Here is a 24,867-nt window from a genome sequence, read left to right as displayed (position 1 = left end):
GTCTCCTCCACCCACATTAGAATGCGCCGGACTTCTTGGAATGCTTGCCGACTGCGCGTCCCTCCTTGGTGGTTGATGTATGCCACCGCTGTGGAGTTGTCCGACTGGATTCGGATCTGCTTTCCTTCCAGCCACTGTTGGAAGGCCAGTAGGGCAAGATACACTGCCCTGATTTCCAGAACATTGATCTGAAGGGTGGACTCCTGCGGAGTCCACGTCCCCTGGGCCCTGTGGTGGAGAAACACTGCTCCCCACCCTGACAGACTCGCATCTGTCGTGACCACTGCCCAGGATGGGGGCAGGAAGGATCTTCCCTGAGACAATGAGGTGGGAAGGAGCCACCATTGTAGAGAGTCCTTGGCCGTCTGGGAAAGAGAGACTTTCCTGTCCAGGGACGTTGACTTCCCGTCCCATTGGCGGAGAATGTCCCATTGAAGTGGGCGCAGATGAAACTGCGCAAAGGGAACTGCTTCCATGGCTGCCACCATCTTCCCGAGGAAGTGCATGAGGCGCCGTAAGGGGTGCGACTGGCCTTGAAGGAGGGATTGCACCCCTGTCTGTAGGGACCGCTGCTTGTTCAGCGGAAGCTTCACTCTCGCTGCTCGAGTATGAAACTCCATGCCAAGATACGTTAGCGACTGTGACGGTGACAGATTCGACTTTGGAAAGTTGATGATCCATCCGAACGTCTGTAGAGTCTCCAGCGTAGCATGTAGACTGAGTTGGCATGCCTCTTGAGAGGGTGCCTTGACAAGTAGATCGTCTAGGTAAGGGATCACCGAGTGTCCCTGAGAGTGCAAGACTGCTACCACCGCCGCCATGACCTTGGTGAAGACCCGGGGGGCTGTCGCCAGACCGAATGGCAGAGCTACGAACTGAAGATGGTCGTTTCCTATCACAAAACGTAGAAAACGTTGATGTTCTGTAGCAATTGGCACGTGGAGATAAGCATCTTTGATGTCTATTGAGGCAAGGAAGTCTCCTTGAGACATTGAGGCAACGACAGAGCGGAGGGTTTCCATCCGGAACCGTCTGGCGTGCACATGTTTGTTGAGCAGCTTTAGATCCAGAACAGGACGGAACGAGCCGTCCTTTTTTGGAACCACAAAGAGATTGGAGTAAAACCCTCGCCCTTGTTCCTGAGGCGGTACAGGAACCACTACTCCTTCCGCTCTTAGGGAGTCCACCGCCTGCAGCAGGGCATCTGCTCGGTCTGGATGTGGGGAGGTTCTGAAGAACCGAGCTGGAGGACGAGAACTGAACTCGATTCTGTACCCGCGAGACAAAATGTTTGTCACCCACCGGTCTTTGACCTGTGACATCCAAATGTCGGAAAAGCGGGAGAGCCTGCCCCCGACCGGAGATGCGGAGGGGGGGGGCTGGAAGTCATGAGGTAGCCGCTTTGGAAGCGGTTCCTCCATTTGCTTTCTTGGGGCGTGCGTGAGCCCGCCAGGAATCTGAGACTCTTTGCGTCCTCTGAGTCCCTTTGGACGAGGAGAATTGTGTCTTGCCCGAACCTCGAAAGGACTGAAACCTCTGCTGCCATTTTTTCTGCTGAGGTTTGCTTGATCTGGGCTGGGGTAAGGAAGAGTCTTTACCCTTGGACTGTTTAATGATGTCAGCCAATGGCTCGCCAAACAGTCTATCTCTAGATAAAGGCAAGCTGGTTAAACATTTTTTGGAACCAGCATCTGCTTTCCAGTCCTTTAACCACAAGGCTCTGCGCAAAACTACCGAATTGGCGGACGCCATTGAGGTGCGGCTGGTAGATTCTAGGACCGCATTGATAGCGTAAGACGCAAACGCAGACATCTGCGAGGTAAGGGACGCCACTTGCGGCACCGCTGGATGTATGATAGCATCCACTTTTGCTAAACCAGCTGAAATAGCTTGGAGTGCCCATACGGCTGCGAATGCTGGAGCAAACGACGCGCCGATAGCTTCATAGACAGATTTTAACCAAAGGTCCATCTGTCTGTCATTGGCATCCTTAAGTGAAGCGCCATCCTCCACTGCAACTATGGATCTAGCTGCAAGTTTGGAAATCGGGGGGTCTACTTTTGGACACTGGGTCCAGCGCTTGACCACATCAGGGGGGAAAGGAAAACGTGTATCCTTAGAACGTTTAGAGAAACGCCTTTCTGGATGAGCGTCGTGTTTCTGGATTGACTCTCTGAAGTCAGAGTGATCCAAGAAAGCACTCAATTTACGCTTGGGATAGAGGAAACGAAACTTCTCCTGCTCTGCAGCTGCCTCCTCTGCAGAAGGAGCTGGGGGAGAAATATCCAACAGTCTATTGATGGCTGAGATAAGCTCGTTTACCATGGCGTCCCCATCCGGGGTATCCAGATTGAGAGAGGTTCCAGGATAAGACTCCTGATCACTCTCTTCAGACGCATCACAGGGCGACTGATTGCGCTGAGACCCTGAGCAGTGTGATGACGTTGAGGGTCTTTCCCAGCGAGCTCGCTTAGGGTGGCTGGGGCTATCATCTGAGTCATAATACTCAGCCTGGGAAGCCGGGGACCCCCTTGCAGTCTGGATTAATTCCAACTGAGGGGGATTAGAGGACAGAGACCTCGCCGTGTCCATAGACTGAGCCCCAGTCATGGATTGCAAAGTTTCAAGGATTTTTGCCATAGTCACAGACATTCCATCAGCAAAAACTGCAAAGTCTGTCCCTGACACCGGGGCAGGACTTACAAGCGTCTCAGCCTGGGTCACTACCCCTCCGGACTCCGGCTGGCGAAGCAGCACCGGATCTGAGCATTGCACACAATGGGGGTCTTTGGAACCTGCTGGTAGAGCAGCCCCACATGCAGCACACGCAGTGTACACAGCCCTAGCCTTGGCAGCCTTGCGTTTTGTGGATGACATGTTGCTGCCTCCTCAGAGCGATCTGGGGTATCCAGCCAGGAAGCGACCTCACAGTGCAAGAAATAAATAAATATATATATATATCTGGTGACACCGTACACCAATGCACACTGAGGCACTAGAGGGGCCAGCTGAAATGCCGCTTACCGCCCGCTTAAGAGCGGGTGTGTGGTCTCCAAAAGCCCCCTAGTCCAGGTCTCCCAGAGCCTTGCGTCCTTCCTCTAGCCAGACTGCATGTAATGGCTGCCGGCGTCCTGGGAGAGGAGGGGGGGCGGGCCCTGGGCGTTCCTGACTAAGAGCGGGAAGCCTGCTTCCCTCTGTGCCTAGTGAGAGGGCTGGAGCATGTAAATCAGGCTCCAGCCCTCGTCGCTGCTGCGAAACAGCGTCTCTCCCCTACCCTGATTGACAGGGTGGGGGCGGGAACGAAGCGGAGCTAGGCCGCAAAAGCCGGGGACTGGATTTATAAACGCCGAAGCCGTAAAAGCGCGGTCGGCGTGTCCCCGGCGCACTACAAGTCACAGCAGCGCCGCCGGTCCAGTGGGGGTCGGCGCTGCGTTCCCACAACACAAAAGTCCCCCAGTAAACTGCAGGAACACCAACTCAATCGTTACGGTCCCCGGCGCACTACAACACCCAGCCAGCCCGGAGTGTGTCTGTGCCTGCCGGGGACACAGAGTACCTGTATGATGCAGGGCCTTGTCCCTGATTGTACTCCTGCTCCGTATCCATCAGGTGCTATGGGTCTGTGGATGGAGCCCGGCGTCAGAGCTTAGAGGCCGGCAGGATCCCACTTCCACAGAGCCCTACAAGGGGATGTGGAAGGAAAACAGCATGTGGGGCTCCAGCCCCTGTACCAGCAATAGGTACCTCAACCTTACAACACCATCCACGGGTGAGAAGGGAGCATGCTGGGGGCCCTATATGGGCCCTCTTTTCTTCCATCCGAAATAGTCAGCAGCTACTGCTGACTAAAATCTGTGGAGCCATGCGTGGATGTCTGACCTCCTTCGCACAAAGCTTGAAAACTGGAGAACCCGTGATACCACGGGGGGGTATAGCCAGAAGGGGAGGGGCCTTGCACTTTTTAGTGTAGTGCTTTGTGTGGCCTCCGGAGGGCAGTAGCTATACCCCAATCGTCTGGGTCTCCCAATAGAGCGCTGAAGAAATATTATATACCGTATTTTTCGCTTTATAAGACACACTTTTCCTCCCCAAATTTTGGGAGGAAAATGGGGGGTGCGTCTTATAAAGCGGTAGCGGGGGGGGGGGGTCCTGTCTGAGGCGATCGGGCGGGTGCCTGTGGCTGCATGCAAGCGCCCGGGTACCTGTACTTGCATGCAGCGGCAGCCGGGTACCCGTGGCTGTGTACGGGCGGCAGCGGGTGCTGTGTGGGGTCGGCAGCCAGGTACCTGTGCTTGCATGCGGTGGCAGACGGGTACCCATGGCTGTGTGCGGGCGGCAGTCGGGTGCTGTGTGCGAGCGGCAGTCGGGTGCCCGTGCAGGTACTCGGCTGCCGCCCTCACACAGTCACCCATCTGCCGCCCGCACACAGCCATGGGTACCCGGCTGCCACCGCACGCAAGCACAGGTACCCGGCGGCTTGTACGCAGAGTGGGCGGGCAGCCTGCTGGCTGCCACTCTGTGCATGCGGGGCGGGCGGCTGTGCAGCTTACCAGTTGTCCGCGGTCCCACTTTCAAATGATGGCGCCGGTGGAGCTCTTGGATGAGAGCTCCATCTGCGCACGCGCTGCTCCGGGAGTCAGCGCGTGCGCAGATGGAGCCCTTGGATGAGAGCTCCATCTGCGCATGCGTCGCTCCGGGCGCCATTACTTGAATCGGGACCGCGGACACACTCCACCACTGAGCCGTCGCCGCCGCTCCCACTACTGAGCCGCCGCCGCCGCTGCCACCACTGAACCGGGACCGCGGACACACGCCACCACTGAGCAGTCCCTGCCGCTGCCACCACTGAGCAGTTGCCGCCGCTCCCACCACTGAGCCGCCGCCGCTGCCACCACTGAACCGGGACCGCGGACACACGCCACCACTGAGCAGTCCCTGCCACCACTGAGCAGTCGCCGCCGCTGCTGCCACCACTGAACCGGGACCGCGGACACTCACTGCACCGGCCTGCTGCACGGCTCACACGGCACGGCTGCTGCCGCCACCACGGACCCCACGGATCCTGCCACCGCGGACGCCACCACGCCTGCAACCACGGCACCTGCAACCACGGACCCCGCTGCCACTGACCTGCCGCGCCTGCCAGCACAACCTGTGCCTCCTGTGACCCCGCTTCACCACCACTGCCCCCCTCCGGTAAGAGAACACCGGAGTATAAGACGGACCCCATTTTTCTATTTTTTACCTTTTTTATGTCTAAGTTTGGGGTGCGTCTTATATTCCGGTGCGTCTTATAAAGCGAAAAATACGGTACATATATATATATATATAGATATATATATATATATATATATATATATATATATATATATATATATATATATATATATATATATATATATATATATATATATATATATATATATATATATATATATATATTCGGATAGATGGACGGATGGATAGATATATATATATCTATATATACACATATATTAAATATATATATATATATATATATATTTTTTTTTTTTTACTTATTTTTTTTTATTATTTAATTTATTTTTTTAATCAACCAGACCCCAGCCGATCAGATAATAATGACCTACCACTGGCCATCTGCAGTAGGACCACATCTCCCTGCCACCTGTCTTTAGAGTATATTGGGTACTTAATTAAAACACCAAAAAGGAGCCAAGACAAATGATATGTGCACACACAGAATGTGGTGAGCCTTCCTCATAAAGATGGCTGCAGCCGAGGTGCAAGATGCTGATGTCACAGCCACTCAACCTCCACACTAGAGGGGAGGGGCGGCTGCTTAGCATAAGACATGCACACTAATAAGGTGGGTTAGTTAGCACTATGAGTACATAACACATAACAGGCTCACCATTTAACCACCTGAATTCAAAAGGTCCACACACATCCTGCAAAACTAACCCGCCTGGACCTGGTGTTGTGCGTCATTTATAGGCCTTAATTCAGACACTGTGCGTCTTGTGTATCCGTGCGAGATGCACCTATATAGTGCTGTTTAGCCCGCCTGACCTGGGTTTCTGGCGTCATTTATAGGTTACAGTTCAGACACTGTGCATTTCACTCATATGATGGGCTCCCAGTGCAAGCCTTATTAGTGTGCATGTCTTATGCTAAGCAGCCGCCCCTCCCCTCTAGTGTGGAGGTTGAGTGGCTGTGACATCAGCATCTTGCACCTCGGCTGCAGCCATCTTTATGAGGAAGGCTCACCACATTCTGTGTGTGCACATATCATTTGTCTTGGCTCCTTTTTGGTGTTTTTTTGATATAGTTCTTTGTGGTTTTTCTACTTAACCCCTTCAGCCCCCGGGCACTTTCCGTTTTTGCGTTTTTGTTTTTTGCTCCCCTTCTTCCGAGAGGCGTAACTTTTTTATTTTTCCATCAATCTTGCCATATGAGGGCTTGTTTTTTGCGGGACGAGTTGTACTTTTAAATGAAACCATAAGTTTTACCATATAGTGTACTGGAAAACGGCAAAAAAATTCCAAGTGCGGAAAAATTGCAAAAAAAGTGGGATTGTACAATAGTTTTTGGGATATTTTATTCACCGTGTTCACTATATGGTAAAACTGATGTGTGGGTATGATGCCTAAGGTCGGTGCGAGTTTATAGACACCAAACATGTATAGGTTTACTTGTATCTAAGGGGTTAAAAAAAATTCACAAGCTTGTCCGAAAAACGTGGCGCACGTTTTGCGCCATTTTCCAAAACCCGTAGCGTTCTCATTTTTCATGATCTGAGGCTCAGTGATGGCTTATTTTTTGCGTCTCGACCTGACGTTCTTAACGGTACCATTTTTGCGCAGATGCTACGTTTTGATCGCCTATTATTGCATTTTGCGCAAAATTTGCGGCGACCAAAAAACGTAATTTTGGCGTTTGGAATTTTTTTGCCGCTACGCCGTTTACTGATCAGATTCATTGATTTTATATTTTGATAGATCGGGCATTTCTGAACGTGGCGATACCAAATGTGTGTATTTTTTATTTTTTTAACCCTTTAATTTTCAATGGGGTGAAAGGGGGGTGATTTGAACTTTTAGGTTTTTTTTATTTTTTTTTAATTTTTTAAAACTTTTTTTTTTATTTTACTAGTCCCCCTAGGGGGCTATTGCGATCAGCAATCCGATCGCTCTGCACTATCTGCAGATCTCAGCTACAGAGCTGAGAACTGCAGATTTGCTGCTTCACTTTCAATGCCGGCTGTATTCCGGCATTGAGAGGAAGTGACTCATGTTAGCCACAGGCGTCATCACATGACCCTGTGCTACCATGGCAACCGCCGAAAGTCACGTGATCATGTCACGTGACTTCCGGCGGGGGCGGGGTAAGTCACTGTCATGGCAGCGCCCATATACATATCGCTGCCAAGACTTTGGCAGCGAAATGTAAGGGGTTAATGACCGCGGGTGTAAGCGATTCCACCCGCGGCTAGCAGGCACACATATCAGCTGTTGATAACAGCTGATATGTGCGCGTCTCGCCGCCGCCGACCCGGGGCTTACCGGCACACGATCCATGACGTATGTAGTACGTCATGGGTCGTTAAGGGGTTAATTAAAACCAAGTCCAACAGAGCTCTATATAACCCTGAGATCAGTTCACTAGACTTTGTTGAGGCTGTCACTCTGTCTTATCATATTTTGGGGCACAAACATGTAAGTTTAGCTTCTCTGCTTGGTAGGCATGCAGTAACAGAGGTATAGCAAACGCATTTCACAGCTGGGGGAATTCCTTAATCATAACCCCTACAAGACATGAGGAAATCTGTAAATTCTTCTCCAGCTCCAGAAGACCTCACCAAATAGTGACAGGACTGAGATTTCTCTTTTGTTCACTGCATAAATTTGGATCCCTTCTCTTTCTGAAGCCATTCTTCCTTTGCAGCATCCTTTCCCCACACCTGGGTAATCTTGCTTGGTACTGTATATACACATTATCCTCTAGCATGTATCCCACATAAAACATATTTTATATTCCAGGGATACATTTATAGACGATTTAGTGTTTCCAATATAGGGAGGAAGCCATTTAGTGAACTCACCTCAATGAGCTCGAGCTGACGCTGGTGATTGCCACGTGTTCCATGTAAAAGTGAACGGGCCTCATCCAGCTGGGCTTTCAACTGTAGAGATTCATTATACAAGACCGAAAACTGAGACTGCATACATCTATATTCCGGAGACACTCGCACGTTTTCCTCCACTGCATTTGCCAACAAAGCCTGATGGTAAAAACAGAAGAACAAGAATTTTAAATTGACGTAGAGATTTGATGGTGATGGGCAAGTGGCAGCTCTCAGGTGCCGTAACTGCACCCCCAAACTCCATTGTAATATTAAGTACCCTTAGGCCTAAAGCTGGGTTCACACTAAGCGACAGCGATAACGACGTCGCTGTTACGTCACCATTTTCGGTGACGTAAGAGCGACCTTGTAAGTCGCTGTTATGATCGCTGCTTAGCTGTCAAACACAGCAGAAGCAGCGATCATAACGTCGCTGTGCTACATGTGCAGAGAGCAGGGAGCCGCGCTTAGCGCTGGCTCCTTGCTCTCCTAGGTACAGTACACATCGGGTTAATTAACCCGATGTGTGCTGCAGCTACATGTCACAGTGCAGAGAGCAGGGAGCCGCGCGCACTGCTTAGCGCTGGCTCCTTGCTCTCCTTGCTACAGTATACATCGGGTTAATTACCCGATGCGTACTGCAGCCACTTGTGCACAGAGCAGGAGCCGGCGCTGGCAGCAAGAGTGGAGGCTGGTAACGAAGGTAAATATCGGGTAACCAGGGAAAGGTCTTCTCTTGGTTACCCGATGTTTACGCTGGTTACAGCTTACCGCAGCTGCCAGACGCCGGCTCCTGCTCGCTTCATTTCGTCGCTCTCTCGCTGTCACACACAGCGATGTGTGTGTCACAGCGGGAGAGTGACGACCAAAAAATGAAGCTGGACATTCAGCAACGACCGGCGACCTCACAGCAGGGGCCAGGTCGTTGCTGGATGTCACACACAGCGACAGCGACGGGACGTCACTGCAACGTCACAGAAAATGGTGACGTAGCAGCGACGTCGTTGTCGCTGTGTGTGACACCAGCTTTAGACACACGGCATGAAAATCGGAGAGAGTGGAATGAGATAAAACAACGCATTCCACTCGGACCAATATCAGCCTGTGTGTCAGTGCACATGAGCGATTATCTACTCAGCCCTAATTAGACCGAGAAAACCGTTGCAGCATGCTGTGAATATAATGCAATCCTTGTTTCTCTCGCACCCATTCAAGTCTATGGGACGAGAGAAACATCGTACTGCACTTGCATTACACCAATGTAATGGGAGTGCAGTGCGAGAATCGCAATAGCCGGCTGCGGAGGAGAGAGGGAGATTAATCCTTCCCATCTCTTTTGGAGGGCCGCCACTCCCCTACTCAGTGCTTGCCCGCCACTTCTCAGTACCGGTCCGCCCCCCGTAGCTGTGGTCCGATCACACAATCGGACATCCGTCACAATGACACTCGCATGACACTTGGCTCCCGCTGTACTGCCAGCATGAGCAGTGTTGCGAGGAACGCAGTAGTCCCCGTGTGGTCCCGGCCTTATGAAGCAAGCGTCAATAACATTTCCTGTTTTAAGAAGCGATGTGACAAATGTGGCCACATTCTAGTAGATAAGGGCTAACGGCACACCTTAGGGGAAAGTACTGAGCCATCTCCATGAGTCATTATTGCATCATGCACTAATACCACAGTGAGCCTTTGGCAAATAAAAGTAGCTAAGTTCCGCAGGTCTAATAATGAATGGGCACATGTGAAAAGCACTGTAACCATCCCATTTCATTGTGAGGCCAGTGGACACCTAAAAAATACATGTTGCCAAAATTAATTCTCCATCAGCAAGGAAGACCACAAAAGGATAAGTTACCTGAAGCTCCTGGTTCTCTGCCGTCACATCCTGCAGGTCCTGTCTCAGTTTGTCCAATTCCTGCAGACGGTTGACAGCTAACTCCTTATTCATATCCACTTCTGAGGTCATCTCTTCAAACTGCAGAAAAAAGGGGAACATAAAAGATCTGCACCTAAATCTGACAGATGCACAATGGTAACATTACATTGCCTAAATGCTATGTCACTCTGAATTATTACAGAAATATCAGGCTATTTCACCTTGTTCTTGCCATGTTTTTGTGATGGCTTGTACTGTTATGTATGCCATCCTGGCTGTATTTTGTGACATTCCAGTGTATTTTTACCTTTCCTCCAGTGCATCTATAATAAGGTGGTGTGTATACAGCGCTTATACAGAACAATGTGCACTAGACCCTGTAGTATCGCGCTTGCCTGTTTCACTATCCTAGTCCTGAGTGTGGTCTGTGCAGGTCAGGACTAGTCACACAAGCAAAGTTATATATCTTCACGACTTCTGAGACGCATTTTCTCATAAACTACAAGCTTGTACAGTCTTCAGAAGATCGGGAAGGAGACCCTAGCATGCTGACTAGAGCAATGGGAGAAGAAAGAAAAAGAATGGAAAATCCCTCTAAGGAAATGTGCTCTGACCCAGCAACTTCTCAACCAGACATTTTAGAGAGAAGCAAGAGACGTAAACCGAGATCTGGTGCACTAATAACAGAGATAGTAATCAAACAACATGCTACCGCATAGGTAACAATACTTCACCTTCTTAGAATTGATGGTTATGGTTCCTCCATACAAGCTGCTTCCTGCACCATACACTTTGTAGCCTTTGGAATTGACCTGTCAAGATAAAGATGATTAATGACTGTATGACAGAGAGTGCCATCTCTTAATACCATCAATATCGCTTACCCTCTCCAGGACCTCAGACAAATGTCTGTTCAGACGTTGCTCCCTTTTCCGGACCTTATCAATGTCCCATTGCAGGTCTTCAATAAGACTGTCTAGCACAGACACTCGAGATTCTGCATTCTCCAAACGCGTCTGCAACTGGCTGAACTAAAATGGAAAGAAGGGAATTTTGTTTACTTACCGTAAATTCCTTTTCTTCTAGCTCCTATTGGGAGACCCAGACAATTGGGTGTATAGCTTCTGCCTCCGGAGGCCACACAAAGTATTACACTTTAAAAAGTGTAACCCCTCCCCTCTGCCTATACACCCTCCCGTGCATCACGGGCTCCTCAGTTTTGGTGCAAAAGCAGGAAGGAGGAAAACTTATAAATTGGTCTAAGGTAAATTCAATCCGAAGGATGTTCGGAGAACTGAAAACCATGAACCAAAAGAACAATTCAACATGAACAACATGTGTACACAAAAGAACAAAAAAAAAAAAAGACCATAGAAACTTAATTGTAGGGGGGGATTCAAGTATATAGACCGAAGGAACAAAACCCCTTAAAATTTTTTATTTTTATTAATGCATTTTAAAACATACCCCAAACAAATAAACAAAACACACATAAATGGGACACCAAATCCCAGGTCCGCCAGGAAAATAGGAGACCCCTCTAGGACAAAAAAGGTCACACTGGCGAGCACAGGGGGGAGGAAAATTGTACGTCCCTTATACACAACAGTTAATACTGCCCATTGAAAAAGTCAATCAAACAATGTGTATGGATATCCAGTCAAGTATTAGAAAGTGCAACCAGGGTATGGCCAAACGAACCCTGTAAAGGCCCTGCCTTGCCGCGGAGGTTGGCACCCTAAACCTAAGCGCTGTGGCGCCCCCACTCAACGAAGACTCACCCTGCTTTCCCTTCGCTGGTCTATTGTGCAGCTAATCTGGGAAGGAGGAAGTGAGGGGCGGTTGCACTTTATAGAAAACACTCAAGGGGGATCTCATACAATCATAACAATAGAGCAGTATATATTCAGTAGTTTATAGTGTTAAAAGTGGACCATACCAACAGTATTTACTTTTCTTCAGAAAGGGCACACATATAGTCACTGGAGAGCCTATTCATACCACTCATGTATCTCTGCACATGCCCAAGGGAAAGTATTAAGCCAAAAAGTGCACAAAATATATAGAACCCTTAGATACATTTCCTAAGCTCCGTGAAACTACTCAATGAGCACCCTCTAATCCCAGACAATAAGGAGATAATCGCGATTTCGCATGACAAAAAAGACATAGGCCTATATTGTCCTAAATGAAATCTCCTAATGACCCAATGGCCGCATGTCAGAACTCCCTCACAGGATTTTTGGGAGCCAAAAGTCCGTATGGGTTATTAAACAAAGGGTGCACACTTCACAGAAGGCAGCAGCAGGTATTTTTTACACTTTCACAGAAGGCAAAATAAACTTCACAGAAGATGATACATGCAGTGGATTATGAAACAGTTAATCAGGTCCACATAACCATAATAGAAAATGTCAGATGTAGGCATAGTACTTAGCTTATTTATAGAAGTCCTATGACGGATGTAAATACATCAGGGTCCAAATTGACACCACCAAAGCATTGCCCAACGCGTTTCCCCCCCGATCGCAAGTCACATCGGGGTTCATCAGGGGCTCCCTATTAGGGTAGACAACACTGGCTGCAATCTGCGACGTGTAGGGCTTGGTAACCGGCGTCTCCTACACAAAAGAACAACCAGCCCGAAGGGCACAGGGGCGGGTGCTGGGTCTCCCAATAGGAGCTAGAAGAAAAGGAATTTACGGTAAGTAAACAAAATTCCCTTCTTCTTTGTCGCTCCATTGGGAGACCCAGACAATTGGGACGTCCAAAAGCAGTCCCTGGGTGGGTAAAGAAGGGAATTTTGTTTACTTACCGTAAATTCCTTTTCTTCTAGCTCTAATTGGGAGACCCAGACAATTGGGGTGTATAGGCTATGCCTCCGGAGGCCGCCCAAAGTATTACACTCAAAAGTGTTAAGCCCCTCCCCTTCTGCCTATACACCCCCCGTGCTCCCACGGGCTCCTCAGTTTTGGTGCAAAAGCAAGAAGGAGGAAAAAGAATTATAAACTGGTTAAAAGTAACTTCAATCCGAAGGAATATCGGAGAACTGAAACCATTCAACATGAACAACATGTGTACACAAAAAAACAGGGGCGGGCGCTGGGTCTCCCAATTAGAGCTAGAAGAAAAGGAATTTACGGTAAGTAAACAAAATTCCCTTCTTCTTTGTCGCTCTATTGGGAGACCCAGACAATTGGGACGTCCAAAAGCAGTCCCTGGGTGGGTAAAATAATACCTCATAATAGAGCCGTAAAACGGCCTCTTCCTACAGGTGGGCAACCGCCGCCTGAAGGACTCGTCTACCTAGGCTGGCATCCGCCGAAGCATAGGTATGCACCTGATAGTGCTTCGTGAAAGTGTGCAGGCTCGACCAGGTAGCCGCCTGACACACCTGCTGAGCCGTAGCCTGGTGCCTCAAAGCCCAGGACGCGCCCACGGCTCTGGTAGAATGGGCCTTCAGCCCTGAGGGAACCGGAAGCCCAGCAGAATGGTAGGCTTCGATAATTGGCTCCTTGATCCACCGAGCCAGGGTTGATTTGGAAGCCTGTGACCCTTTACGCTGGCCAGTGACAAGGACAAAGAGTGCATCCGAGCGGCGCAGGGGCGCCGTACGAGAAATGTAGAGTCTGAGTGCTCTCACCCAATCTAACAAGTGCCAATCCTTTTCACATTGGTGAACTGGATGAGGATAAAAAGAAGGTAAGGAGATATCCTGATTAAGATGAAAGGAGGATACCACCTTAGGGAGAAAATCCGGAACCGGACGTAGAACCACCTTGTCCTGGTGAAACACCAGGAAAGGGGCTTTGCACGACAATGCTGCTAGCTCAGACACTCTCCGAAGAGAAGTGACTGCTAGTAGAAAAACCACTTTCTGCGAAAGTCGTGAGAGGGAAATATCTCTCATTGGCTCGAATGGTGGTTTCTGAAGAACCATCAGAACCCTGTTGAGATCCCAGGGTTCTAACGGCCGCTTGTGAGGAGGAACGATGTGACAAACCCCCTGCAGGAACGTGCGTACCTGTGGAAGCCTGGCTAGGCGCTTCTGGAAAAACACAGAGAGCGCTGAGACTTGTCCCTTAAGGGAGCCGAGCGACAAACCCTTTTCCAGTCCAGATTGAAGGAAGGACAGAAAAGTGGTCAAGTCAAAAGGCCAGGGAGAAAAACCCTGAGCAGAGCACCACGACAGGAAAATTTTCCACGTCCTGTGGTAGATCTTGGCGGACGTTGGTTTCCTAGCCTGTCTCATAGTGGCAATGACGTCTTGAGATAACCCTGAAGACGCTAGGGTCCAGGACTCAATGGCCACACAGTCAGGTTGAGGGCCGCAGAATTCAGATGGAAAAAAAAACGGCCCTCGTGATAGCAAGTCTGTTCGGTCTGGTAGTGTCCACGGTTGGCCGACCGTGAGATGCCACAGATCCGGGTACCACGACCTCCTTGGCCAGCCTGGAGCGACGAGGATGGCGCGGCGGCAGTCGGTCCTGATCTTGCGTAACACTCTGGGCAACAGTGCCAGCGGAGGAAACACATAAGGGAGCTGAAACTGCGACCATCCTGAACTAAGGCGTCTGCCGCCAGAGCTCTGGGATCTTGAGACCGTGCCATGAACACTGGTACCTTGTTGTTGTGCCGGGACGCCATGAGGTCGACGTCCGGCACCCCCCCCAGCAGCAACGGATCTCCTGAAACACGTCCGTGTGAAGGGACCATTCCCCTGCGTCCATGCCCTGGCAACTGAGATAATCTGCTTCCCAGTTTTCCACGCCTGGGATGTGAACTGCGGATATGGTGGATGCCGTGGCTTCCACCCACATCAAAATCCGCCGGACTTCCTGGAAGGCTTGCCTGCTGCGTGTGCCGCCTTGGTGGTTGATGTATGCCACCGCTGTGGAATTGTCCGACTGAATTCGGATCTGCTTGCCCTCCAGCTACTGCTGGAACGCTTTCTGGGCAAGATACACTGCCCGTATTTCCAGAACGTTGATCTGAAGCGAGGACTCTTGCTGGGTCCACGTACCCTGAGCCCTGTGGTGGGGAAAAAACCGCTCCCCACCCTGACAGACTCGCGTCCGTCAGACTCGCGTCCGTCGTGACTACATCCCAGGATGGGGGTAGGAAGGATTTCCCCTTCGATAACGAAGTGGGAAGAAGCCACCACCGAAGGGAAGCTTTGGTCGCCTGAGAGAGGGAGACGGTCCTGTCGAGGGACGACGGCTTCCTGTCCCATTTGCGTAGGATGTCCCATTGAAGGGGACGCAGGTGAAACTGCGCGAAAGGGACTGCCTCCATTGCTGCCACCATCTTCCCCAGGAAGTGCATGAGGCGCCTCAAGGGGTGTGACTGGCCTTGAAGGAGAGATTGTACCCCTTTCTGTAGTGCCTACTGCTTGAACAGCGTAAGCTTCACTATCGCTGAGAGGGTATGAAACTCCATGCCAAGATATGTCAGCGATTGGGCCGGTGTCATATTTGACTTTGGAAAATTGATGATCCACCCGACACCCTGGAGAGTCTCCAGGGAAGCGTCGAGGATGCGTTGGCATGCCTCTTGAGAGGGTGCCTTGATCAGCATCCAAGTACGGGATCACCGAGTGACCCTGCGAGAGTAGGAGCGCTACTACAGTAGCCATAACCTTGGTAAAAACCCGTGGGGCTGTTGCCAGGCCGAACGGCAGTGCCACGAATTGCAGGTGTTCGTTTCCTATGGCGAAGCGCAAGAAGCGCTGGGCTCTGGAGCAATCGGTACGTGGAGATAAGCATCTTTGATATCGATCGATGCAAGGAAATCTCCTTGGGACATTGAGGCGATGACGGAGCGGAGGGATTCCATCCTGAACCGTCTGGTTTTACATGTTTGTTGAGCAGTTTCAGGTCCAGGACCGGGCGGAAAGACCCGTCCTCCTTTGGGACCACAAACAAGATGGAGTAAAAACCGTGGCTCAGTTGCTGAAGAGGAACCGGGATCACCACTCCTTCTGCCTTCAGAGTGCACAGCGCCTGCAGAAGAGCCTCGGCTCGCTAGGGAGGCGGGAATGATCTGAAGAATCGAGTCGGGGGACGAGAGGTGAACTCAATCTTGTAACCGTGAGACAGAATGTCTCTCACCCAGCGGTCTTTTATTTGTGGCAGCCAGGTGTCGCAAAAGCGGGAGAGCCTGCCACCGACCGAGGATGCTACTAGAGGAGGTCGAAGTCATGAGGAAGCTGCTTTGTTAGCGGCGCCTCCGGTGGCCTTTTAAGGACGTGACTTAGACCGCCATGCCTGAGAGTTCCTTTGTTCTTTCTGAGACCTTTTGGACGAGGAGAATTGGGACCTGCCCCGCCCTGAAAGGACCGAAACCTCGACTGCCCTCTCCTCTGTTGGGGTATGTCCTGTTTGGACTGGGGTAAGGATGTATCCTTTCCCTTGGATTGTGTGATGATTTCATCCAGACGCTCGCCAAACAGCCTGTCGCCAGAAATTGGCAAACTGGTTAAGCGCTTTTTTGGAAGCAGAATCTGCCTTCCATTCCCGTAGCCACAAGGCCCTGCGGAGTACCACCGAATTGGCGGCCGCGACCGCCGTACGGCTCGCAGAGTCCAGGACAGCAATAATAGCGTAAGACGCAATTGCCGAGGTCTGGGTGGTAATGGGTGCCATTTGTGGCGCGGCCGTGCATGTGGCTGCTTCAATTTGCGCTTGACGTGCTGAGATAGCTTGTAGCGCCCATACGGCTGCGAATGCTGGGGCAAAAGAAGCTCCGATAGCTTCATAGATGGATTTCAACCAGAGCTCCATCTGCCTGTCAGTGGCATCCTTGAGCGAGGCCCCCTCTTCCACTGCAAGTATGGATCTAGCCGCCAGTCTGGAGATTGGAGGATCCACTTTGGGACACTGAGTCCAACCTTTAACCACGTCAGGGGGCAAAGGATAACGTGTATCCTTAAGGCGCTTAGAAAACCGTTTATCTGGACAAGCATGATGAATCTGGACTGCCTCTCTGAAATCAGAGTGGTCCAGAAACATACTCGGTGTAAGAGAAGCTGACTCCTCCGCCGGAGGAGCTGAGGGAGAAATATCCAGCATTTGATCGATGGACGCAATAAGAACGTTCACTATGGCGTCCCCGTCTGGAGTATTAAGATTGAGAGCGCCCTCAGGATCAGAATCCTGATCCGCTGTCTCCGCATCATCAACCAGAGATTCCCCCCGCTGAGACCCTGAACAATATGATGTCGAGGGAAATTCTAAGCGAGCCCGCTTAGTCGGTCTGGGGCTGGGATCTAAGTCAGAACCCTCAGTCTGGGATGTATGAGATACCCCGGGAGGACATTGTTGGTCCAACTGAGGGGGGCCAGGGAACAATGATTCAACAGAGTCCCTTTGCTGAGATACCGGCCTGGACTGCAAGGCTTCTAGTATCTTAGTCATAGTCTCAGAGAGTTTTGCAAACTCCGTCCCCATCACTAGGACAGTGTCAACAGGTGGCTCCCCCTGGGCCCCTCTTAGCAGAGGCCCTGGCTGAAGAAGTGTCACAGGGGCCGAACATTGCACACAATGAGGGTCAATGGAACCTGCTGGCAGCTGGGTCGTACAAGCGACGCAGGCAGCATAATAAGCCTGTGCTTTGGCACCCCTGCCTTTTGTGGGCGCCATGCTATTGTTTTCGCTGAGTAACACACTAGGGCAGACCTGGGCAACGGGCGGCCCGCGGGCCACATCCGGCCCGCCTGCTCTTTGTGACCGGCCCGCCCGTCTTCAGCCGGTGCAGTGGAGCCGGGCTGCAGCATGCCGAGTAGGGAGAGATCCTGTGCAGGTCCGCACAGTCAGTGCAGGAGAAGGAGCAGCACAGCAGAGCAGACGGAATAATTCATCTTCCAGGACCTGCGATGATGTCACGCCCATGTGACTGTGTGGGAGGAGACAGGATTGCCGGGGAGAAAGCAAGACATGCTGAATGCTGAAGGAGATGTGGACACATGATGACTGGTAATAAGAAAAGAGGGGACATGAGGGGGAGGGGGGCTGCAGGGTGAGTGCATATGAGGGAAGATGGAGCTACAGGATGAGTGGCATATGAGGGCTGCAGACTGACAAAAGGATGTGAAGGGGTGCAGAGTGTTTGAGAGGGGTAAGTTGGGGGTACAGGCAGGGTGAGATATGTGGGCAGGGTGTGTGACATATGGGGGTGTAGTGTGTGTGATATGGGGGTGCAGGCTGTATGGGGTGTAGTGTGTGTGATATGGGGGTGCAGGCTGTATGGGGTGTAGTGTGTGTGATATGGGGGTGCAGGTGTAGTATATTACAGGTGTGCTATATGGAGGTGTATATAGTGGTGTAGTATATGGGGGTATAGTGATGTAGTATATTACAGGTGTGCTATATGGAGGTGTAGTATATTACAGGTGTGCTATATGGAGGTGTAGTATATTACAGGTGTGCTATATGGAGGTGTAGTATATTACAGGTGTGCTATATGGAGGTATAGTATATTACAGGTGTGCTATATGGAGGTGTAGTATATTACAGGTGTGCTATATGGAGGTGTAGTATATTACAGGTGTACTATATGGAGGTGTATATTACAGGTGTGCTCTATGGAGGTGTAGTATATTACAGGTGTGCTATATGGAGGTGTAGTATATTACAGGTGTGCTATATGGAGGTGTATATTACAGGTGTGCTCTATGGAGGTGTAGTATATTACAGGTGTGCTATATGGAGGTGTAGTATATTACAGGTGTGCTATATGGAGGTGTAGTATATTACAGGTGTGCTATATGGAGGTGTATATTACAGGTGTGCTATATGGAGGTGTAGTATATTACAGGTGTGCTATATAGGGGTGTAGTGATGTAGTATATTACAGGTGTGCTATATGGAGGTGTAGTATATTACAGGTGTGCTATATGGAGGTGTAGTATATTACAGGTGTGCTATATTGAGGTGTAGTATATTACAGGTGTGCTATATTGAGGTGTAGTATATTACAGGTGTGCTATATGGAGGTGTAGTATATTACAGGTGTGCTATATAGGGGTGTAGTGATGTAGTATATTACAGGTGTGCTATATGGAGGTGTAGTATATTACAGGTGTGCTATATGGAGGTGTAGTATATTACAGGTGTGCTATATTGAGGTGTACTATATTACAGGTGTACTATATGGAGGTGTAGTATATTACAGGTGTGCTATATTGAGGTGTAGTATATTACAGGTGTATATAGGGGTGTAGTGATGTAGTATATTACAGGTGTATATAGGGGTGTAGTGATGTAGTATATTACAGGTGTATATAGGGGTGTAGTGATGTAGTATATTACAGGTGTACTATATGGAGTTGTAGTATATTACAGGTGTGCTATATGGAGGTGTAGTATATTACAGGTGTGCTATATGGAGGTGTATATTACAGGTGTGCTATATGGAGGTGTAGTATATTACAGGTGTGCTATATAGGGGTGTAGTGATGTAGTATATTACAGGTGTGCTATATTGAGGTGTAGTATATTACAGGTGTGCTATATGGAGGTGTAGTATATTACAGGTGTGCTATATGGAGGTGTAGTATATTACAGGTGTGCTATATAGGGGTGTAGTGATGTAGTATATTACAGGTGTGGTATATTGAGGTGTAGTATATTACAGGTGTGCTATATTGAGGTGTAGTATATTACAGGTGTACTATATGGAGGTGTAGTATATTACAGGTGTGCTATATGGAGGTGTAGTATATTACAGGTGTGCTATATTGAGGTGTAGTATATTACAGGTGTACTATATGGAGGCGTAGTATATTACAGGTGTGCTATATGGAGGTGTAGTATATTACAGGTGTGCTATATTGAGGTGTAGTATATTACAGGTGTACTATATGGAGGTGTAGTATATTACAGGTGTGCTATATTGAGGTGTAGTATATTACAGGTGTACTATATGGAGGTGTAGTATATTACAGGTGTGCTATATGGAGGTGTAGTATATTACAGGTGTGCTATATTGAGGTGTAGTATATTACAGGTGTACTATATGGAGGCGTAGTATATTACAGGTGTGCTACATGGAGGTCTAGTATATTACAGGTGTGCTATATGGAGGTGTAGTATATTACAGGTGTGCTATATTGAGGTGTAGTATATTACAGGTGTACTATATGGAGGTGTAGTATATTACAGGTGTGCTATATTGAGGTGTAGTATATTACAGGTGTACTATATGGAGGTGTAGTATATTACAGGTGTACTATATGGAGGTGTAGTATATTACAGGTGTGCTATATTGAGGTGTAGTATATTACAGGTGTAGTATATGGGGTGTAGTGATGTAGTATATTACAGGTGTATATAGGGGTGTAGTGATGTATATTACAGGTGTATATAGGGGTGTAGTGATGTAGTATATTACAGGTGTATATAGGGGTGTAGTGATGTAGTATATTACAGGTGTACTATATGGAGTTGTAGTATATTACAGGTGTGCTATATGGAGGTGTAGTATATTACAGGTGTGCTATATGGAGGTGTAGTATATTACAGGTGTAGTATATGGGGTGTAATGATGTAGTATATCGGAGGTGTATTATATAGTGGTGTAGTATAATACAGGTGTATATGGGGGTGTAGTATATTACAGGTATATGGAGGGAGTGTAGTATAATACAGGTGTAGTATATGGGGGGTGTAGTGATGTAGTTTATTACAGGTGTAGTATATGGAGGGGGTGTAGTGATGTAGTATAATACAGGTGTAGTATATGGGGGGTGTAGTGATGTAGTTTATTACAGGTGTAGTATATGGAGGGGGTGTAGTGATGTAGTATAATACAGGTGTAGTATATGGGGGGTGTAGTGATGTAGTTTATTACAGGTGTAGTATATGGAGGGGGTGTAGTGATGTAGTATATTGGGTAGAACTGAGGTAATTATATTAGTCCGGCCCTCTAAACCAATCCCAATTTCTCATGCGGCCCCATGGGAAAATTAATTGCCCACCCCTGCACTAGGGTATATAGCCAGAATGAACTGTGCTCATACAGTGTAAAATATATACTATAAACAAATAATGTATCAATACACTACAGCACCATGGGGCTAGCACCACAGGTGCTGCTTACCATCCGCCTAAAGCGGTTGTGAGGCCACCAGAGACCGTGTCTGGGTCTCCCAGGGTTAATCCCTCTCTGCAGCGTCGGAGGAGCTGACAGGAATGGCTGCGGCGCCCTGACGAGAGGAGGGAGCCGTGGGCGTGGCCGAGGTGCTCACACTGTGCACAGTGAGGGGGGTGGAGTATGGAAATCATACTCCAGCCCTCAGTGCTGCTCGTTCCGTGCAGCGTCCCGCCCTTCCCCTGCCTGTCAGGGCTGAGGGCGGGAGAAAGGGAAACTAGGCCGCAAGCAAGCCGGGGACTCGAGTATACGCGTGGCCGCCGTAAAAGCGCGGCCGACGCCGAAGTCCCCGGCGAACTACAAGTCCCAGCCGCGCCGCAGTTTCCCATGGCAGCGGCGGTTAGCGCGGTAGCCCCTACATATAAACACACTCAGCGACGCTGAGTGTGTAATGGCACAGTTTAACCCGGTCAGCGCCGCGGTCCCCGGTGCACTAGCACACCCAGCAAAGCTGAGGTGTTGCCGTGCGCGGTCCCCACAGGGATACAGAGTACCTTCACGTAGCAGGGCCATGTCCCTGAACTGTACCCGGCTCCTATCCAGCAGGCTCCACAGGAGTTGTGGATGAAGCACGGTCTCAGTGCCTGGAGACCGATAGGATCCCACTTCACCCAGAGCCCTGAGGGGGATGGGGAAGGAAAGCAGCATGTGGGCTCCAGCCTCTGTACCCGCAATGGATACCTCAACCTTAACAACACCGCTGACAAGAGTGGGGTGAGAAGGGAGCATGCTGGGGGCCCTATATGGGCCCACTTTTCTTCCAACCGACATAGTCAGCAGCTGCTGCTGACTAATCTGTGGAGCTGTGCTGTGCGTGTCTGACCTCCTTCGCACAAAGCAAAAAACTGAGGAGCCCGTGGGAGCACGGGGGGTGTATAGGCAGAAGGGGAGGGGCTTAACACTTTTGAGTGTAATACTTTGTGCGGCCTCCGGAGGCATAGCCTATACACCCCAATTGTCTGGGTCTCCCAATAGAGCGACAAAGAAAGAATGCCTCGATAAAAAGAGCGAAAACGGCCCCCTCTTACAGGTGGGCAACCGCCGCCTGAAGGACTCGCCTACCTAGACTGGTGTCTGCCGAAGCATAGGTATGCACCTGATAGTGTTTCGTGAAAGTGTGCAGACTAGACCAGGTAGCTGCCTGACACACCTGCTGAGCCGTAGCCCGGTGCCGCAATGCCCAGGACGCACCCACGGCTCTGGTAGAATGGGCTTTCAGCCCTGAAGGAAGCGGGAGCCCAGAAGAACGGTAGGCTTCAAGAATCGGTTCCTTGATCCACCGAGCCAAGGTTGACTTGGAAGCCTGCGAACCCCTACGCTGGCCAGCGACAAGGACAAAGAGCGCATCTGAACGGCGCAGGGGCGCCGTGCGAGACACGTAGAACCGGAGTGCCCTCACTAGATCTAATGAGTGCAAATCCTTTTCGCATTGGTGAATTGGATTAGGGCAAAATGAAGGTAAGGAGATATCCTGATTGAGATGAAAAGGAGATACCACCTTAGGGAGAAATTCCGGAACAGGACGCAGAACCACCTTATCCTGGTGAAAAACCAGGAAGGGGGCTTTGCATGACAGCGCTGAAAGCTCCGACACTCTTCGGAGTGATGTAACTGCCACTAGAAATGCCACCTTCTGCGAAAGACGTGATAAAGAGACATCCCGCAGCGGCTCGAAAGGTGGTTTCTGAAGAGCCGTTAGCACCCTGTTAAGGTCCCAGGGTTCCAGCGGACGCTTGTAAGGTGGGACTATGTGGCAAACTCCCTGCAGGAACGTGCGGACCTGCGGAAGCCTGGCCAGGCGCTTTTGAAAAAATACGGAGAGCGCCGATACTTGTCCCTTGAGAGAGCCGAGTGACAAACCCTTGTCCATTCCGGATTGAAGGAATGAAAGAAAAGTGGGTAAGGCAAATGGCCAGGGAGAAAAAACATTATCAGAGCACCAGGATAAGAAGATCCGCCAAGATCTGTAATAGATCTTGGCGGACGTTGGTTTCCTGGCCTGTCTCATAGTGGCAATGACATCCTGAGATAACCCTGAAGACGCTAGGAGCCAGGACTCAATGGCCACACAGTCAGGTTGAGGGCCACAGAATTCAGATGGAAAAACGGCCCTTGTGACAGCAAGTCTGGGCGGTCTGGAAGCGCCCACGGTTGACCCACCGTGAGATGCCACAGATCCGGGTACCACGATCGCCTCGGCCAATCTGGAGCGACGAGAATGGCGCGACGACAGTCGGACCTGATCTTGCGTAACACTCTGGGCAGCATCGCCAGAGGAGGACATACATAAGGCAGTCGAAACTGCGACCAATCCTGAACTAATGCGTCCGCCGCCAGAGCTCTGTGATCTTGGGACAGGGCCATGAATGCCGGGACTTTGTTGTTGTGTCGTGACGCCATGAGATCGACGTCCGGCGTTCCCCAGCGGTGACAGATCTCTCGAAACACGTCTGGGTGAATAGACCATTCCCCCGCGTCCATGCCCTGACGACTGAGAAAATCTGCTTCCCAGTTTTCTACGCCCGGGATGTAAACTGCGGAGATGGTGGAGGCTGTGGCTTCCACCCACTGCAGAATCCGCCTGACTTCCTGGAAGGCCTGACGACTGCGCGTGCCGCCCTGGTGGTTGATGTATGCGACGGCAGTGGCGTTGTCCGACTGTATACGGATCTGTTTGCCCTCCAGCCACCGATGGAAAGCCAATAGGGCTAGATACACTGCCCTTATCTCCAGAACATTGATCTGAAGGGAGGACTCTACCGGAGTCCAGGTTCCCCGAGCCCTGTGGTGGAGGAAAACCGCTCCCCACCCTGACAGGCTCGCGTCCGTGGTGACCACAGCCCAGGTTGGGGGTAGGAAGGATTTTCCTTGCGATAGAGAATTGGGAAGGAGCCACCACTGAAGAGACGTCTTGGTTGCAAGGGACAGAGAGACGTTCCTGTCGAGGGAAGTCGACCTCCTGTCCCATTTGCGGAGAATGTCCCATTGGAATGGCCGCAGATGGAATTGCGCGAACGGCACTGCTTCCATCGCTGCCACCATCTTCCCCAGGAAGTGCATGAGGCGCCTCAAGGGGTGTGACTGACCCCGAAGAAGAGATTGCACCCCTGCCTGCAGAGAAAGCTGTTTGTCCAGCGGTAGCTTGACTACCGCTGACTGTGTATGAAACTCCATCCCGAGGTAAGTCAGTGATTGGGTCGGTGTCAACTTGGATTTTGGGAAGTTGATTATCCACCCGAACTGCTGGAGAGTCGCCAGAGCGACGGTAAGGCTGTGTTGACACGCCACCCGAGAAGGTGCCCTGACTAGGAGATCGTCTAAGTAGGGAATCACCGAGTGGCCCTGAGAGTGTAGGACCGCCACAACGGATGCCATGACTTTGGTGAACACCCGTGGGGCTGTCGCCAGGCCGAAAGGCAATGCCACGAACTGAAGGTGTTCGTCCCCGATGACGAAACGCAAGAAGCGTTGATGTTCGGGTGCGATCGGCACATGGAGATAAGCATATTTGATGTCGATCGATGCTAGGAAGTCTTCTTGTGACATCGAGGCGATGACCGAGCGGAGAGATTCCATCCGAAACCGTCTGGTGCTCACATGTCTGTTGAGTAGTTTGAGGTCCAGAACGGGACGGAATGATCCGTCCTTCTTTGGCACCACGAACAAGTTGGAGTAAAAGCCGCGACCATGTTCCTGAGGGGGAACAGGAATCACAACTCCTTCTGTCTTCAGAGCGTCCACT

The 24,867-nt window shown here is 50.3% G+C and overlaps 1 protein-coding gene across 1 annotated transcript in view; it reads right to left on the bottom strand.

Annotated features, from left to right (window-relative positions):
• The window catches only part of RNF20 (ring finger protein 20), a 140,687-nt gene that overhangs the window by 46,202 nt on the left and 69,618 nt on the right, over positions 1-24,867 (bottom strand). The window contains exons 7-10 of the mRNA XM_075349378.1: positions 10,862-11,008; positions 10,712-10,789; positions 9,957-10,076; positions 8,084-8,263 (exon numbers count right to left, since the gene is read on the bottom strand). Of these exons, the coding sequence (XP_075205493.1) occupies positions 8,084-8,263; positions 9,957-10,076; positions 10,712-10,789; positions 10,862-11,008 (525 nt within the window). The remainder of the gene's footprint in view (positions 1-8,083; positions 8,264-9,956; positions 10,077-10,711; positions 10,790-10,861; positions 11,009-24,867) is intronic.

This window comes from Anomaloglossus baeobatrachus, chromosome 5, assembly GCF_048569485.1.
Source record: "Anomaloglossus baeobatrachus isolate aAnoBae1 chromosome 5, aAnoBae1.hap1, whole genome shotgun sequence".
Classification (NCBI taxonomy): Eukaryota; Metazoa; Chordata; class Amphibia; order Anura; family Aromobatidae; genus Anomaloglossus; species Anomaloglossus baeobatrachus.
This window is presented reverse-complemented; position numbering and strand designations above follow the sequence as displayed.